The 20,522-nt window shown below is 34.6% G+C and overlaps 1 protein-coding gene across 1 annotated transcript in view; it reads right to left on the bottom strand.

Moving 5' to 3' along the window:
• Positions 1-20,522, bottom strand: part of GRIK2 (glutamate ionotropic receptor kainate type subunit 2) — a gene marked incomplete at both ends in the record, with an annotated part of 340,423 nt that overhangs the window by 16,915 nt on the left and 302,986 nt on the right. The window contains one exon of the mRNA XM_084201897.1: positions 17,266-17,491. Within this exon, the coding sequence (XP_084058023.1) occupies positions 17,266-17,491 (226 nt within the window). The remainder of the gene's footprint in view (positions 1-17,265; positions 17,492-20,522) is intronic.

Below are 20,522 nucleotides of genomic sequence, written 5' to 3'. Positions count from 1 at the left end.
TTTTGTTTCCACACTCTCTGTTGGTCTAAATATAGTGAGTACCATCTATTCATCATGTATTATTTATATTTTCTGGGGATCAGATTTTTACACTTACAATTCTAGTCTATTTGAAGCTGTTAAAAAATTAATTACCTGAGGAATTCATAGACAGAAACAATAAAGTATGGGCTAATACAGTCTACAATTAGTTAAGTTCATGAAGGTTGCATTAGAAACACACAGCTAATAGTGATTCAGTACAATAGTAATTGTATTGCTATTGGTGATTTGCAAAATTTTGCACAAATAATTCTGGAATGGAATACAGGGCCTTTCTACTGCAATGTTTATATTTGTTATATCTTATTATCCTGTCTAAGAAGTGATCCTGTCACAAGTAAGGATCGATGTGGGATGACAAGCATTATATAGTGCTGCTGTTAAATCAAGCATTTAAAAATTTATATCCATGAAAAAGCTAGCATTGAATGCTGTAGTTCTATTCTCATTCTGAAGGATTTAGAATGTTCTGAATTCATAGGTTTTCATTTTGCAGCAAATATTGAGTACACCTAATAATCTGATACTTTGAGAAAAGGAATTTTTAATTCTGTTTATACTTACTCAAGTAGCTTTTAAGAGAACAAACGAAGCATATGAACAATATTGTTTCCTCTAAATATATTTTCTCCTAGCTTATTTTCTCTTACAAACAGGACTGCAAGTCCCAGCAATGGAAAATCCACCCAGAAGCACCTGAAGTGGCTAAAAGTATCACAGACTGATCTGTGGATGACAAAGGTAGCATAAAAAGTAATAAGCAATAAATAGAAAATGTGGTCAAGGCGCCCAGATTACACTCTGGGTGTAACAGCTGCTTTTCCTGCAGAACTGAAAAATGTTGACCAGTAAATGCAAAAGATTTCTGAAATTTCCAGGTAATTTTCCCTATTACTCTCTTCACATGACTGAAAGATGACTCGAGCCCTACCATGAGGTATTGCAAGAAGCCTATGTCCTACTTTTTACATTTTTTAAATCTAAAGTGTTTAATATAATTTTATTTAAATCCTCATTAAAGGGAATTTAGTCTTCAAAATAAAAGCAAAAAAGCCATAAAAGCAAAATAAAAACTCTAATATTCATAGAAAATATATATGAATGAATTTGCAAAATACCTACAGTATGAATAAGTATGAAGTAATAAAGCATAAAGGAAAAAAAAGCAAAGAAAAATAAAAGAAAGAGAGAATAAAATTCTGAAACATGAGGAAATAGAAACTTCACATCTCAACCTTTAATACAAAGACAAAGCAGTTGGAAAAAGAACAATCTTACAAGTCTGGGCATGAGGGGAAGACAGGGAGGGAACACAGTGATTTTTAAAATTCTCTTCCAAAATCAGGGGAAAAAACTGAGTGTATAATCTTCCACTGTGTGAAGAGAAAGGCAAAAGACCAGTATGTAAATATCCAACCTTTTCTCCCCTCTCTTTTGTTGGTTCCTACCCCTTTTATTTCCTTATCAACTGATATAAGCTATTTATTATCATGACAGACTGGGACTGGAGGATCTACAGAATATAATCTATAAATTATTGATTGATCCTTCTCTAGCTCCTGTTTGCAGGAATGAGAATTTCTGCCAGAATTATTTTAAGCCCTTTTGCTATAGATCATAGAGGTGTTTCTTCCTTCCTGCACAAGTTCAACAACCTCAAGAGGGGAAGCAATACTTTCTAATTGCAGTTACCTGCTTACAAAAGTTTAAAATAAAAATGAAAATTTGCATAAAACACCTTTTTCTAAAGCATCTCTACAAAACTAACAGTCTCCCAGAGTTACAGCAGGAGCTACACATAGATATGTTTTCTGCCCTGAAGTCTCAATATGTAAAGATTGATGCATATAATGATATGTTTATATGTAAATTATGAACACATAAGCTTTTTATATTGAGGCTTCACTGCATACAGATTAGTATTTTGAAATTCTGCTGATCTAACTGGTCTTGAAAATGCTTCCTAGTAGATTTTAACTTAGTAAAATCTCCTGCCTGGTTTCTTTTAGTCTGTTTTACTCATTCTATCATATGAAAGCAGTTGGAGCATATTGGGACCTGTAGAAGTGATTTTGACTTTAAGTAAATCAAAAGGAAGAGCAGCATTCTGCTAACTCCTCTGATAAGAAAATTTTGAGCCAGGAAATTTTTTGTTCCATCATGCCAGGGGCATTTTATGAAAAGGAATGACTATGAATTTCCTAGTGCTTTTAAATATGCCCACAGAACATAGTTACATGTTACTTTTGATTTTCTAGATAAGAAAAATACATTCTGAATACACAGAGACCATGGATAGCATCTCTTATTTCTGTTTTTTCTTTTGTTATTAATAATCCCAAGACAGTTCTATTTATCTTGAAGCATTATTTCTATTCTGGGTACGTGGCCTAAGCAAAAGACAAGGGTTGTTAGGAATACACCATCATATTCAGAACTTACGTACAAAATTAAGATAATTTAGAACTTTCTGAATGGGAATGGGAGAGTTCTGTCTTATTTGTTTTGAGTTTGTTTTTCATCATGAGCCCATTCCTGTTGTGATTATGCCACCTTGATCTATCTATCTAATCTATCTATCTAATCTATCTATCTAATCTATCTATCTAATCTATCTATCTATCTATCTATCTATCTATCTATCTATCTATCTATCATCTGTCCTAAAGAAAGTCTGTGTGTAAATACAATATACTGCAGTCACACTCTCACTCCAGTGTAAGCATGCCTGAAATTTCCTTAAGAATGTTGATTAACACCATTTATACTGCTGGGAATGGGTGAATCATTTGAGTTTTAACTTAACAACATCTCTCTTATCCAATCACTTAGCCCTGTCAAGAACCACAATCTAAATGTTCTGCCACCAAACTGCTTGTGTGCTTGGTCATATCATACTTGAAAGTTTTGGGGTTTGTATTGCTCTGTTATCCCCACTCATCTTTTACCACGACAAAATTTTACTTTTACAAGACAAAATTCAGCCCAGTCCTTTGGAGCAGACATTCCCTCCCAGGAGATAGCAGGTTACACACTATGCGGAGTTCAGTTTCTCACAAGTGTCATGCATACTGCAGTCATAGGCAGGACAGAAACAATATGGAATGTTTACATCTAACTGTGGAGCAGATGTTCAGATTATGAAGAACCATGGAAAACTATTTCCTACAGCCTCATACATCACAGGGACTAAAAACCTTCCAGGAATCTAGGGTATAGTCAGCACTCAGTAATAAAGACTGACAGTCACAGTTATTATATGCTGTAGGAAAGTATTAGGTGCTGGCTACAGGAGAAGCCCTTGTTTTAGCACCACAGAAATGTTTTTGTTTTAAAATTTACAGCCACCTCAGCCTCCTAACCCCCTTTACCTTCTCTAAGCAGGATGGGGAGGAAGCAACAGATAGAAGGGTCAGTGTAGCTTGGTTCATTCTTCCTATCTGTGGGTTCTAAAAACTCCAAAAAATGCATGAAGAAAAGGAATTCTATCAGTTCCCAGTCCCTGGCTCCATTTTCAAAGTCAACTTTTTGATGAAAAAAAATCAGTGTTTGTAGACTCTTATTTTTAACCCAGACACCTTTTGTTACATTAGGATTATCATATTTTAATACTACACATGAAGTAAGCAGAAAATATTCATTAAGTTGCAGTTACTGCATTAAAAAATCCTCAGTAGATATTTACTGCCTAACTAGATTTTAGCAGTCTAAATTGACCCAAATCTAAATTAAAGCTGCAAACATTCAAGAGAAAATCAAAACCAAACCTGCTCATTATACTTTTACATATATATATATATATTTGTATGTATCTGTACATACACATATATATATGTATATATCTATTCATCTTTGAGGTACATGTATGGCTTGGAAAAGACAAGTTTCTGGTAAATCAGGGAATACTTAAAATCAGTATTTTATGCTAAATGTAATCAAAACACTTTCTTAGGTGGTGTGTTCTCTAACTATTTTCACTTCTCCCCACTCATAACCAGTTCCCAGCTAAGGCTAATTTCTGGTAATTTCTTTATGGAACCATTGTTTTAAAGTTCATGTAGGTATATAAAGCTGAAATGTAACCAAGGATGATATAGCTGAGATTTATTACATAATAATTTCCCAGAAATAAATATGCAAAATAATTTTATCAGTTAGATGAATATTTGAGAGTTGGAAGTGCAGTAGCCGTTAAGTAATTCTCATGTTCATAAGTACTTATTGTTTTAAGACAGGGAAAAGAACATACTTAAAAATATTAATTTGCAACTAGATTAAAACATTTCTATCCTCTGCAGTGAGTATATTATAAAACAAAACAAAACAGGATAATGGTTGCCTATAATGAATAATTCAAATAAGACATGACAATAACAGGTTTATACACAGTTTCTTTTCGTAGTATCAAGATAACCTGAACAAAACAAAGATGTTTATGGATTTTTTTTACTGTTTTAAATGCTCAGATCATTATTATATTATTTTATTAGCCTTCCAGCTATATCTTTTTTTTTTGACATAGGTTAATTTTTTTTTCAGCTGTCATTATAAACTGCTCTAAAGCACATCTCTTAGATTAAACAAATGAGTGACAGTAACATTTTTCATAGACTCTTCATGCATTTTAACATCACAGAATATTTGAAAATATCATTATCATAATACACTATTATCTCTTTACCCCTGTTGAATTGCACAGCTGCAGAATGGGAAGATATCTTTGTTGAAACCTCTAGTGAGAAAATCAATGATATTATTTTTTGCCACAGATAATAGCATTTGATATTTGTACAGCGCTTTCTTTTTTCAATTCACCTTGCAAATCTGTGACACTCACATATGAATGGTTTGCAAATATAGCCTCCTTTGAAAGAGATATTTGTTTAACACTACTACCCAACAATAAACAGATGAATTAACAAAGCCTAAAGAAATTATATAAGTGTTTCTGATATATGTGAAGATTTTGGTCAGGCAGATAAGATTATGCTGAAAGACAAGTGTAAGGGTATAACAAAACTGTCCCACCTGAAAACTCATTTCACACTCTTGCAGAACACCCCAATCCTTTGGCGAGCTGTAAGGGAAATTCTCTAAACAATTAATATCTTGTTACTAACTATTTCATCATGGGTATGAACTGAGGTGTAAAGTGGCCTTGGGCGCATCTAACTACAAACCATGGAAACACCATGTGCTAGGATGTTATACACCAATTTTTTTCTAATTAAGGACAATATATCAGGCTGGAGAAATTTTAAATTTGTAGATGAGTCTTTGTCAATCCAATCAATAGACTCATGGAATCATTAATTTTGGAAAAGACCTCAAAGATAATAAAGTCCAGCGTTTGACCAACCACCTTGTCAACTAAACCACGGCACAAAGTGCAACATCCAGTTGTTCTGTGAACATTTTCAGGGATGGTGATTCCTCAGCTTCCCTGGACTCCCCATTCCAGTACTTGCCACCACTTCCAGCAGAGAAATTTTTCCTCATGCCCAAGCTGAACCTCTCTTGGAGCAGCTTGAGGCCATTTCCCCTTGTCCTGTTGCTAGTTGCCTGGGAGAAAAGGCTGACATTTTTGAAGGTCTCCCCTAAGCCTCATTTTCTCCAGGCTAAAAAACCCCAGCTCCTCCAGCTGCGTCTCATATGTCTTACTCCTAGACCATTTACACAACATATGGGAATTCCATACATTATGGGCCTAGGCACAGTAACATCAACATGAAGTTTTAATAATGTCTTTGCTTTGGTTGTATCTGTTTGGTAGGTTCCTGCTAGAAGCCCCTTCTCTAAGGTGAGTCAGCTCACAAACTCTACAGGATGTTAAGTGTTTTGGCAATTCCTTGTTGGTATAAAGCTCAGTATCAGCATGCCTCCCAGACAGTGCTTCAATATGCTCATAATCCTGAGGCAACCATAAAAAACAATTCTTTCATCAAATATGTTAGTTACCTACCTAGTTACACATTCTTACATTTCCGAAATAATAAATTAACTGCTCAGGCAGTTGAAATTCTCAAATTAGTTTCAATACATGGCTTGACCTGCATAAAAATAAATAATTTTCACCTTTTTTTTTCATAATGTTCAACTAATGAAGACAAATGTATTAATTTGTTTTAGTTATAGGAGAACTGAAGCTCAGCACATTTATGCATGTATAAGTGATGAATATTACAGTTCATATTGTATGAAGGATTACAGACTAAGTGCAGGCAAGCATAAGAAAAAGGCATTCTGACTTGGTACATGGTTTCCTATTTATTTCTACAGAGATAGATTTGTTTATATGTCTCATCTCCAAGGACCAGTAAAAAAAAAATTCTCATGTTATGTAATATATATGGTCTGATAGTAACAAGTAGCTTCAAAAGATCTAGGGAATCTTAACTATAAAAACAAATTATGGCACAGAATTATTATTATTATTATTATTATTATTATTATTATTATTATTACTACTACTACTACTTTAGATCTTGAAAACTATAGGCAGTAGGAAGATGTTTGCATGTCGTGTATTCATATTTTTAATTAACTAAGAGTATATGTATCCATATACATAAGAAAACATGCACAGTTTTTGAGTAGCGTTCTGGACTGTGAAATGGAAACTTTTCTCCAGGAGCAGTACTTTACAACAGCTCAGAAAGGTGGCTCAGATATCCTGTGTCCCGCACAGTATCAGCAGGAAATAGCTATAGATTCTGAAATCACAACAACTAATAAATCAACAGCCAATGTTGATTTGGTTTCATACTTACAGAGGAAATCTGGGAATACATTTGCAAAAATGAAAATTTTAAACTTCCACACTGTTCACTATTTTCAGATATGTAGAATTTTTTTTCAGTTACATTAACCAAGTGTATTGTTAACAATTTTAGGGGTTAAATTTACCTGTTATTCCTTTCTGTTTCAAAACTGCTTTTTGAAAGGTTTCTTTTTGAAAGGTATCATTCATATCTGTGGCTATTTACATAAATATATTTATTCATAGGTGTGTAAAAAGAATGGACCTTCTGTTTACCCACCAGTGTCAGACACAACAGAGTTACTGGAAGAGAAGAAAATCTCACTAACTGTCTCTTTCTGGAGCCTAGGGTGTTCTTTTATGTCTTCAAACAAGGCTACGTAGAATTCTGATTTTAGAAAATTGTTAATGTTTAAGAGAAGTAACAAAAAATATTTAAGAAAAAAAATACCCTGCCTGTGTCTCCTGGAAAAAAAAAAATCTACAAATCTAAGATTAAGTTCTGCATTGATCATTGACTGCCAAATATATACATTAGTTGAAATTAATGTGCCAGTAATGCTCAGTGCCAGTCATTGTGCTCACTGCTCACTTGTTTTCTAGTCTTGCCTGAGATTTAAGGAAAGTTTTCAAAACTACTCTTCAAAATATGTCACCTTTTAAATTTGGTGGAGGTGTGAAAAGAGAATTATGTCAGGATACGAAAAGCAGCCTCAGCTACAATAAGGACTTAACTTCAAAGAGTAAGGAATATTTATGAACTCCAAACAGTTACTTTTGAAAGGATCCACGGGGCCTTTTTTTTCCTTTTAATGTTTTTAATATTAGCCAATATTATATTGCTTGCGGCTCTCTTCCTACCATAATGTTCTTTGATTCTTAGCCTAGACCTCCAGGAGGAAAAAAAAATAAGGTAAAAAAAGAAGCACCAATGTGAAGGGGATGATACTCAAGTTAGGCAAAATTTTAGACAGAATGAATGGAAGGTATTGGGAAAATAACAATTCAAAACATATGGAAAAGTCAGACACCTCCACTCTGCACTGCATCCACTCACACTTGTTAAATTACAACTGCTTTGTTTCTCCTACTGAGAGATACATTGGACCTTTCTGAAACTACCAGAAAGCAGGGAAGTCTCTCAGGATTGTCTTCAGACTTGGTCTAACAGCTGCCTGTGCAGAAATCCCATTTTCTCTTCCACATCCCTGTTTGCCTACAGTCACTGTTTTCTTCATACTGTGAATACTTCCCGCATCATTAGCAGCTATGTAGACAAATATGAAGCAAAATAATTTCATTAAAAAAAAGATGAACATTATTACACTGATTTAGTTCACTAAAGCAGCTCAAATAGCTGTCAGTGTTTGCAAAGTGCAGCAGCCCTATGGCAGTTTGAGAAACTTCAGCCTTACTTTTGTATTCGCATATGTTAGAGATAGAACTGTTATGCCTGGGGAACTTCATTTTGTTTGGTTGGTTGGTTGGTTGGTTGGGTTTGGGTTTTCTTGTTAGTTATTTTTTTTTTTTAATTTAATAGATGAGCTGGTTCACAAAATCAATCTTTGAATCCTTGCTATCCCTGTTGTTTTAAATAGAAGTATATTAAAATCAGAGGAACGGGATGAAAATGTGCAGGATTGTTTGTGCAACTGTGCTGGAACAAAGAAAAGCACCATGGAGTGGATGCAGTAGGCAGATAAAAGTCTCTTGTCAAACACTTCTCTAGGTAAAAATGTCTTTCTTTCAAATCTGTCCTCAAAAAGCAGTTGGAAAAGCAACAAAGAACTTCTTCTTCTTACTACGAAGAAAGCACTTTCTCAGAACAGAACATTGTAAGAATTAAAGTAATGTAATTGGTCTGATTAGGTACATTAAAACATACTGGGAATATTGAAGTAAGTTGAAAGCATTCAGTGATTAAAATCTAACACTCCAACCCAATCTTATTGGTGTATCTAGTAACCTCTCTAAGTGTGAAAGCAAACAGAAAGAAAATGAAAAAAAAAAAGGGGACAAGGGGAAAAGCGAAAGGGAAAAAAAAAAAAAAAAAAGAAAAATGGCATCAAAGGAATAGAACAGAACAGAATATTTCAGTTTAAAGGGACCCACAACAATCATTTTGTCCAACTGACTGGCCAATCCAGGGCTGACCAAGTAAAAGCACATTGGTAAAGGCATTGTCCAAAAGTCTCTTAAACATTGATAGGCTTGGGGTTTCACCTCTCTAGAAAGTACATTCCAGTGTTTGAACCCCCTCTGGATAATGAAATGCTTCCTAATATCCAGTCTAAAACTCTCCTGGTACAGCTTTAAACCATTCCCACACATCCTATGCATATATGCTGTTGCAAATAGCAAAGCTCTGGTCTTTTAAAAGCTGGACAAAACATAGGGAACAACATCCTATGCATCTATAGGATGATGAAGTGCTAGTCATGCATTTGCAGGGCATTTGCTCATATTTTACCCACTTTTTGCTTTGCAGACAACCCCCAAAAGTAAACTAATGTCTAGACATTTACAAAAAAAAAAAAATAAACAACCCAACCCCCCCCAAAAGAAACCAAAACCAAAAAACACAAACAAAAACACAAACACAAACAAACAAACAAACAAAAACACACCAAAAAAAACCCCAAAATACCCAGGCTGAAAAATCCATTGGGAATAATAAATGCAGCAGGGAAGGAGGCTGGCTAAACTCTAAGGGGAGAGTTAAGACTATTCTTTTCACTTGCTGTTGCATATTTAGGAAATGAATAATTTATTTGTTTGTATTTTTAATATATTAAGCTATAGTATTTGAAATTACAAGCCTCTATTAAAAGATCTGTCTTGAGTAATTTATATGCCCTACTGTGCCTGATCTAAAATTTTCTACATTTGGAAACATGCCCTTAAAAAAAGGCAGATAGTGAAATATTTTGTAAAATACTTGCATTACAAACATGGTCAGGTCAGCTAAAAGAATTCCATACTATAATATAAAAACTTTTACTGTGAATACTTCTTGCAGGTCACTCCCTAGAGACAGAACAGGTAATATAAATCAGCTGAATCTATACAAAGTTACAGAATACAACATGAGAATTAACTGTTATACAAGCACTGATTAAACAATTTATTTGTTTAAATTATCTTTGAATCAAGCAGCCTACCACTGAGGTAGGAAGAATGCTATTTCATTTAATTTATTAATGGCTTAGATAAATATAAATAATTAATGAAGCCATATTCCTAGTGAAGATATCAAGTAGCAGATCATAAATTATTGTCTGAATTCTTTTTTTTTTGCAGTGGAATCTTTAATTTAAGTGAATGGAGTGTGAAATACTCTTTCCAGATTCTGTGACTGATGAAATTATATGAATTTTACTGTCTTCAAAATGCACATACTCCAAATGGCATTTAAATTACATGCCACACAGCTGACTGAAATTAAAAAAAAATTTCAAAAGAAAGGAAAGTAACCCCACTTTGGGGTCTGATTTTACAAAAATAAAATTTTAAAATGTTAAGATTGGTTACATTTTGCAAAAATGTATTAATAAATGTCTACATATAAGTGATGTGCATATTACATTAGTTGGCCAAGGAGATTTTTTGGAATTCATATGCAAGTGGGCATAATTTTAAGAATCTCTTAGAACAATATACTGTGAAAAATATTTTTGTGTGAGAGATATAAAATTCTGTTAAAATGACATTTTATTTGGTATTTCATTTGAATTTACAGAAAAGAAAACTGCTGAAAAAGGCACCTGTGAATCAATAGAATATGAGAACCTTAAATTTTTATTTTCTGTTTTGAACTTAAGTGACTGTGCTGATATCTGGGGCCTGCAGCCAATGCATTTCTGCTGCAATGCTGTTGATTTTACTCACGCATCTTTCTCTTTGACATGTGAGGTATAATTTCCTTGCATCATAGTAGTTGCCAACTTTCTATTGCAAATTTATAAACATCCCCTATGCAGATCTATTTTATGCACTTATACAAATTAATTTTCATAACTCTATCTGCATTACTGTTGCAAGTTATTGTAACTTTATATAATGGGTATTTACATAAGATTTATCTGGGCAATGAAATGCTGGAAATATTGATCCCAAAATACATCACTTTGCATCTTTCATATCCTGAGAGATGTATTTTGTGTCCATGCACAGTGAAGAGTCTCTATATAGCCAGGGGAGTGCAATTTTTAGGGTTTTTTTAAACAATATTTGAGTTATCAGTTAGCTTTCAAAGATCTAAATATTAAAGCCTTTCTAGCATTTCTCAGGGTATCTTGGTAGTCCATCAATGTGGAAGTGCCAGGGACACAAAGAGTGATATGCTCTAGAAGAGTCATAGTTTGATCTGCTTGACCACAGCTAGTGAAGAGTTTGTAAAAAAAACCTTGTAAAAGTGAAGAGAATCATGTAATATATTCAAAGATTCTTCTCATTGTATTTTGCAACTGAGGCATTATTGATATTAATAGCAGAATTTGATTGTATTAACAGCAAAGGAATAAAGGATAAAGAAATGGGTATTTCACCTTTTTCTCTTTTTTTTTTTTTTTTTTTTTTTTTTTTGCCTCACCATTATCAGGTGTTTTATGAACATCACTGCTACACTACTAAAGCCCCCTCTTAATCTAATTTTGCAATTTTCTGCAGTTCAGTGACAGAGAAACATTAGAGAAATGACTAGCTCTAATTTCTTCTATGCACCATATCTATACACTATTTTCCATTTCGTATTTCTTAAGAGCTAGAAGAAATTTATGCAATTTTTAAGATTACTTACACATACCATTTGTCATTTTCAAAATGTCAAAGGCATTACTTTGCATGTATCTCCACACACACAGAGTTTGTCTGGCATATACCGACAGGATACTCCTCATCTGCCACGTAAAGGCAGATGATCTGAAAGGTGCATGCTCAGTAGATCTATTCATGTGGAATCAGTTCCAAATATTCACTTGTCAGCCATCTATGAGCTCCAGGTTCAACACTGAAGCAAATGGCAATTCAGAAGAAAATCTGCCCAAGCCAGATGGGAAGTAGCCTGCTGTCAAACATGCTGAAGAGAAAGAGGAATTTAGAAAAGAAATAAGACCTTGAAACACTATCCCAGAGAGATGAAGTATGATTTTTCCAAAAGATGATTTCAACTATGTTCCTTCCAACTAAAGTAGAAAACTGAAAGGAAAAAAACCAAAAAACAATAACAACAAAAAACCCCATCCAAACAAACAAAAATTAAAAAAAAAAAGCCAAACAAAGAAAAGGAGAGCATTAAGGCTTTAACCTAAAGTGCAAAAAGGCTACATTTCTAAGCTTCCATGTGGTTCACATTAGCAAAATGTTAATAAATATTCATTATAGCATAGCATTTATCACTTAATATTACTGTGCTTTATAGCATGTTGACCATAGAAAATTCATATTAACTGTGTTTCAGTAGGACATAAAAAGTAGATTGCTTGATAGTCCAGGTTTTCTTGAAAATAATGCTATAATATATTTAATAGGATGACCATAAGCATTTGGTTGTATCATAAACATTTAGGAGCTCATTGCAATTGTAAATTTAGGCCCAACTGGGCTATATTCAGGAACAACCCAAATTTTAAACAAGCATGATGATGAAATGGGAAATTGAAACCACCAGAAATGACAATAATCATTTCAGATTATCTGTAATGGTAAGAATAAGTTGCCCTGCATACCCAGAAGTTTTGTTCTCCCTCCCTCCTCCTCTCCCACTACCCCTCTGTTAATTGTCTTTTTGTGTCTTTTCACCCTCTTTCTTTTTCCCTCCTTCCTACCCCTCATTCCTCCCTTGAACATCAATATTGGATGATGAGGTGAATGCTCCCACAAAGACAGATTCCTACCACTAAAAGACACTCATGTGCACTTCTAATAGACAACTGTGGGTAATATCTATACATATTATTATAATATGATAGAAATTAGAAAGCAACTATACACTATGTTGACAACAATATGCAAATAATTTTCCTCTCTGTCAGATTCACTCATGAAGAAAGCAGACCTGGCAAAATAGTGCCTCCTGATAAAACATGCCAGAATAAAGCAAAGAAAAACCCTTTGCATGCAGATCTTAAAAATGGAAGATTAAAAAAAAAATCAAACAAATGTTCTCTAGCAGAGCAACTATTATACTCTTGGTTAAAAAGCTATAAACAATGCTGTAAAGATAGACAAAAAAACCAAACACAACCCATTACAAGATTCTCCCTTGTCTGCTCCAAAATATCGGTTGCTATAAGACATCTCATCCCAGGTCTGTCGTTCTCTTCTCCTTATAAATCAAGCCTAGCATCAGAAGTGGCTGACTGAAAATGAATTCTGGTGCATACAAAACTTTAATTTAAAAACTTACATCATGAGAATCAGTCATTGTACGCATAATTTACCAAATTCACTCTCCCTAGTATATATTTCACTGCTGCAAAGATACCATACAGAATTCTGCTTTGCACCTATTTCAAGTGTTACCATATCTTATTCATTTTAAAGATGTGTGCTGATTCTGACAATCCTATTTTGCACCGAAAGCACATTGTTCCCAGTTTTCTTCCTCAAAGTTACATTTTAGCAATCTAAACTTTCTTTACTTCACTAATGCTTTTAGAGTAAATAAAATAATAATGTAAATTCATAATTTGCTTCTTCAACTTTTTGGGAAGGAATTGATACCCATATACTTCCTGATCCACTGGTTTTTGGGATTTTTTTCTCCTAATCTTGTGCAACTTTCTGTTTCTAAATTTAAAACATTAACATCATGAGCAAAGAATATTTACTGCAGCACTCTAAACTAGTGCTGTATTTGCTTGGTTGCATTTTCCAAGTGATTATCTTGTCATAAACTGATAGAATACTTTTCTGTTAGGAAAAATTTTAGATATTTTTCTTGTAACTGCTTAAACTCAAGCAAATTATTTCGCACCAATTATTATTTTATTATCTTCAAAATAATCAAGATATGTTGAACCTACTTCCTTTGGGGCTGCTCTCCAAAAGTAATCACATCCTTTCTACTGCAGTCAACATAAGATCTGTAACTGCTTCCTGCAAATTTAACCTTATGTGCAAAGACATCTGCAATTTCAAGCCATTGTTCCTGGTGATAAACTGGATTTTTGGTAAATTTTGCAGATGACATCTATATCTTCCCAACAGCAGACCTGTGACACCTTATCAAGTTTAAAAAGGGTAATTGCTGGATTCTGCACCTGGGACAGAGCCACCCTGGTTGTGTGCAGAGACTAGGGAAAATGAGGCTGGAGAGCAGCACTGTGGAAAGGGACCTGGGGGTCCTGGTCAATGGCAAGTCGAATATGAGCCAGCAGTGCCCTGGCAGCCAGGAGGGCCATCCTGGAGTGTCCTGGGGGGCACCAGGTCAGCATGGCCAGCCAGGCAAGGGAGGGGATTGTCCTGCTCTGCTCTGCACTGGGGCAGCCTCACCTCGAGTGCTGGGGGAAGTTTTGGGAACCACAATATAAGACATTAAACTATTAGAGAGCACACATATGTGGGCCCCAAAGGTGGTGAAGAGTCTGGAGGGGAAGCTTTATGAGGAGCAGGTGAGGTCACTTGGTCTGTTCAGCCTGGAGGAGATAAAGGGGAGACCCCATTGCAGTTACAACTTCCTCATGAGGAGAAGAGACAAGGCAGGTACAGATCTCCTCACTGTGGTGACCAGTGACAAGACTAGAAACATCATGAAGCTGAGTCAGGGTCGCTTAGGTTTGATATTAAGAAATGGTTCTTTAACCAGAGGGTGGTTGGCCCCTGGAACAGGCTCCCCAAGGAAATGGCCACAGCATCAAGCATGTCTGAGTTCAAGTGTTTGAACAATGCTCTCAGGCACATGGTGTGATTTTTAGTGTCCTGTTCAGGGTTGTGAGTTGGACTCAATGATCCTGATGGGTCCCTTCCAACACAGCATATTCAGTGATTCTATGATTCTATAAATGCAAGTAGTTCTGTATTGCTCTTGGAGACAAGTTGCCTCTCAAAAAGGCAAAAGCAGTAGCATATACTTTGTATGTGAAGCCATTACACTGCAGTTTTCCAAGCACTTGACAAGTTACTTGTAGGATTATTAACTCTAAAAAGATATTACTCAGTTGCATGTCTATAAACTCCTTTTATAGTCATTAGATAATGATGTAATCTACTTCTATAGATATAACCATGTCATTAGTTCTTTTAAAGTCTCCAGAATTATTTTTTCCTGTAGAAATGAGATTAGCTATAATGCATGAGATTATTTTGCATTATCCACTGCTCTGTAATACTTTTTAGCTCCAATAAAGCAAAATATTTAACAAAACTATTCTGACAGACATCATGGAAATGCTTCTTCATAAGGATTCCTTTCAAATGTATGTGCAAACTATGCATCATTCTAGCAGAGGTTGCACAATCCATTTCCTGAGACTGTGCACCTCATACACAGGATATAAACCCATTATAAATGTCCACTCTCTCAACAGCATTTCAGAGATACTGCCGAAATATTGGATTAATCTCTTATTCTTAGCTGTTCTGGGAAAGCCCCTGATGTTGTTTTGTTTTACCTTCATTTCTTTTGTGAAAAATTTTACTTTATGCCCTATTTTACATTCTATTTCCCCTTATGAAGCTGTCATCTTTCTTCAACTGCTTTTGTTAAGTTTAAAACTGTTTTTAACTCCTTTGGTGACTGCTGATTCCTGCAGCAATGTACTCTATTTGTTACATCCTGATTCAAGACTGTCAGCTCACCTATCCCCCTGCACAACACTATTTTTTCTCTTGACACGGATAATTTGTTGTTACTTGGAATCTTATGGATAAATAAGAGCTGAATAATGTCTCTGATATGACTCAAAATTAGTGAAGAAATAGTGACTTCTGTCCCCATATAAAGTAGGGAACAAAGACCACCAGAAAGTTTACTCAACTTCCTTGGCTCTTTACATTCAACATTTCTTCCCCTAAACTTAAACTCCAAGATTCTGTTCCTGGATTTATCACTGTTTAAAAGCTGTTTTCTCTGGTGTTTTTGATGCTTGTCTGACTTACACATAAACAGAACAATTTCTATAGTGTTTTGGTCTCTCTGATTTCTATCAGTTTGGCATTTCAATGTTCACTTAAATTTCTGGAGCATGTCACAGATACTTCACAAGTTTGCATGCAGATTATTTAAAGATTATAAAATATCCCTAAAATTTGACTTTTTTCATACTAAACCTAAATGGAAGCTGGGTATTAACCTCAAAATAGCAAAAAGGTTTATAAATAAGAAAATATAAGATGACCAAAAGACCAGCAGGACTGAAGTTCAGTCCATCCTGTCACTTGCACATCTATAGAATATATTCAGCAATACAAGAGCCACAATAGAACAGGGTGGAAAAATTGGTATGAATCAAAATTAGATTCCTAACAACTAACTGTTCAAAGACAGAGTGAACAGAATCATAATTTCTTCAGCAGGTGTCATTACACAGAAAACTGCTGAAATAATGAAAATTTCAGAGATGTTATTGAAGTAGCAGTAAATATATCCAATATATAGGCAAATCTGTATTTGATAATTTTAGGCACCTCTTTATCCAAGATATTCCAGTAAACTTTATTTCTTAAAATTCCTTTCCATGTGCTTGAATTTTAGTACTGGACACAACTTTCCCAGTGCAATGATTTAACATATGTTATTAACAGAGATTAAAAACAGTACCAAACTTAAGACCTACCTGAGAAAAAATCACCGCACTCAGTGGGTTCTCAGTTCTTGCTGAATCCCCTTCTGTGGATTCTAGGAGCCAAGCTACAACCAAGCTATTACCTGTAGTTGGCTTTTAATCTTGCAACTAAAGTTTTGTACTTAGAAAAAAGCAGCTGACCTGGAAAATACTTAAAGGATTGGAATTTCCAAGCCAGTATGCAAACCCATATTCTACAAGGGTAAATCAATATTTGTTTTGTCTGTGGCATGGTATGGATTCTTTTCCTCCTCTTTTATCAATCTCAGCAAATAGCCCTCTTTAAAAGACTCAGCCCCACTTGCTAATGCAAGCCTTCCACTACTAGGACTTCACTCTCTAAACACAGAGATCAACATATTTAAAACTTTTTTTTTAATAAAATGAAGTACTGGGAACAGTACTATTGTTGTTGCTGAACATATGGAAGGCACCATGTAAGACAAATTTATCATATGAAAATATACAACTATTTATAAAGTAACAACTGTTTTCTTTTTGGAAAGTACAATAAAATCCATAAACTTTGACAAAATATGTATTGTGCCTGGTTGGAAAAAAGAAAATAAAGGCAAATGCTGGCAGCGTAGAGAAAGGAACAGTGTATGGGATGTTTCCCATGCTGCTGCAGCAACTAAGAATAATGAACAGAGAACAAGTGGTTGACATATCACCTACCCATGGGAGTTCCAACACCGTAACCTTTGGAGTCTATCAGGCCTCCAATCTGTGTTAGGTTACAGTTCCTCTGTGTGACAAACTCAATGGTTGTCGACTCCATTAGAAATGCGTAATCAGAGGTAAGCACACGTTGGATACCTTCTTCATTGCTTTTGACAAGTACTGACTGCCTCCTGCTGCTCATGAAGGCCCACATCTTGTCATAAGTAGAGATTTTGGATTTCTGAAAGACAAATATTAAATGCAATATGAGTAAGAATAATATGCTTATACGAGTGCAAGCAAACTCTCAATTTGCACATTGCTCTTCTTTCAGATTTTACTATGTCAGGTCTTACCAAGGCAATTTTCTAAGGATATCTGTGTCTTTCATCTCATTTGTACTTCTCATCTTCTCCATTTAAAAATAAACAACTGGACAGTCCAGATTGTCCAGTGTGAAATATCTGTTGTTGATCTATTTTTATTGTTTATATGTTTTTATGCAGGAGGAAGGCCTACAAGTACTTCAGGTCAGTGGAAAACTATTAAGTATTTCACTCTAGCAAAGCTAATAAACGATGTTGTTAAGTTTTGTAAGAGAATCTGTGGATTCTGGCACAAGTGAAATTTCGCTCTTATTTCAATCACAGCTGCACAGTTCTGAAAACCTAATGCATAGTGTGGCAATCTGAAGTAATCAAAGTGCTCTCAGATGGCAGTGTATGGAAAAAACAGATGTGAAGGAGAGGGCAGATAACATTTTACCTATGATACATGACAAAAATACTTGGAGAAAGATTTTAGGTGAGAGGTAATATCACTCTCAGGTTATAATGCTTGCTTGCCTTACAGAAATGGACTACTGGAAGTCCTAAAAATTATGATGTGTTTTCTGATTTAATATTTTCAGAATATAAAGAATTGTTGTGGTAGGAAGGGAGTCAGTAATTTTGGACAAAGGCATCAGTAGTTTGGAAGAAATTGATGCTGTGCATCTACAGAGGAGTTGTTTCCTTTTTTCACCTGAGTTGGTTTAAAAAGAAGGTAATTACCTTCTCTCATTTTTGTAAAACACAGTGCTTAAGAGATTATAATGACTGGATAAACTCAAGTTATTAGAAATACTGAATATTTTATACCACATTTGTCCCATCTGTTTAATAACACTGCAAACTCAAGATGCATCAGAAAATGTTCTGTAATGTTAAATTTTGCCTTGTAAAAAAAAAGTAGAAATACTATGTAAACACTAGTATTATCAGACTTTTTAAGGTGCCTTTCCTCTTTTGATATCACCCTTAAACATATTTCTGCCATCAGATCTGGAAGAAATACTAAACAAAGATTGACACTACAAATATTTCTGAAGTTCAGATGACTGACAGCCAGTAATTCTGACCCAAAAGAGAATTAGCAGTGTATGTGAAATTAAAAGAACATTTATTTAGAAAAAAGAGATTACTAGGTCCCCCCTCTGAAATACAATCCAAGAGCTCTTTTACTATGCCTGGGGACTTAAGAAATCAAGCACTTGAACTAAGTCTAGTGTCAATGTTAACAAAACTGAAGACTTTTAGGATTCTGAATTTTGCACATTGTTATTGTACTGAACAAAATCTGGGCCTGATTGCAAAACATTTTAGTAACAATGAAAGAGGAAAGCATTTCTCTTCAGAGTATTCTGTGAACATGTAGAATAGAGATGACCAAACAAATAGGGTCTCTCCTCCTAGGGTTTGGTTTTTTTCTTCAATCAAATAACTCTTGCAAGCATTTAATATTGCATTGTAGCATAATATTCTTCAAGAAATGCATATCAGCTCTGTAGGAATCTAAGTTAATGTATAATGCAGACAGAGTGGAAATAAATGTTTTTCAATATTTGTAAAATTTTATCAAGAACCCTTATTTAATTCTTTTATCATACAGTCTTTACCCCAGTAAATTTTTTAGCTACGATAAGTAATCTGAGCAATGTAAAACAGTGGCAGAGAAAAAAATTTTAGCAAATGGTTAGATGCACATTGCTGACACATGCTGGTGGCGGGCGGGGGGGCAAGGAAAAGCCAAATGAGATACGACAAGAAAAAAAAAGAAGGAACTGTAATACATACGTATTTTTCTATTTTTGTTGAGAAAAAAATAAACTCAAGAATGAAAAAATATTAGCAAGGGGAATAGTTGCTTTCTACTCAATCATTAGAACATGTGAAAAAAATACAATATCCTTTAAAGGACAGAGTGTTCATATTATGATGACTGATTGAATCAGCTAGGATAAAGCCACTGCTACTATTGAAAAGAAAAGAAAAAAGGCATCGACAAAATCAGAGAAAGCCCCTGCACAGGACAGCTCATTTACTGGAATAATTAAAATGAAATGAAAACATTAAAACAGTCTACACATGATTAATGAAGAAGAGAAGAGAACACAAAAGCTAGAATACCAGTGCACGTGGCTCACCACTGTGAAACTGACAAGGATGACAGAAAGTGCACAAAAACTGAATGCTTTTCCACTACTTTCTTCTACCTCTAAAAGCTGAAATTATGCCAGGGAATAGAACCATTCTAATTTTGAACCCTATGTTTGATTTTTTTTTTTTTTAATGCACAAGAGATGTTTTTTTTCAATCTTAAATTAAAAAACCTTCGTCATTTGATTTAGGAAAATATAACCACAAATAGTTATCCTGTGTTTGCCAAGGTACTCAGCAGACTCATTGATGAAAATCAAGAAGTCAGAACAATGAAAAGCATCAGGGGCCCATTTGACATTGAATTAAAGATAATGACACTCCAACATGCTTCCTGTGGTTATGACTGTATCATTCATACTGTTAGAGGCAGATGCTGCAATTTACATTATGTTTCCACCTTCTTTCACTGTGTGCAAATCAATCTGGTTAATCAACCTATATACTCCATCAATGAAGTGTATTATTTTATCTGGGTTAGTTCACCATATTGTTTCATCTAACTGGAAATCACTATCGGGAAATCCAACCTAACTTGAAATCAACCAGAAATGATGTTTGCATAAGATAACTTGTGGTGACATGATTTATCATGCTTGTGTTCCCACAGGAATGCTGAAGACGTAAGAAAGCTGCCTATGCCATGAATTTCAGTAGAAGAAAAAGGAGAACTAACTAATAGGAAAGCTGGAAATGAAAAGATTAAGCAAATCTAGAAACTCATCTCAGCATCAAACCTGATGCATAAAATGTTAGCTCTCACAAATTATATTCAGAGGATACTGTCAGTGTCAC

Source organism: Fringilla coelebs, assembly GCF_963513975.1.
Source record: "Fringilla coelebs genome assembly, chromosome: 3".
In the NCBI taxonomy this organism is placed as follows: Eukaryota; Metazoa; Chordata; class Aves; order Passeriformes; family Fringillidae; genus Fringilla; species Fringilla coelebs.
This window is presented reverse-complemented; position numbering and strand designations above follow the sequence as displayed.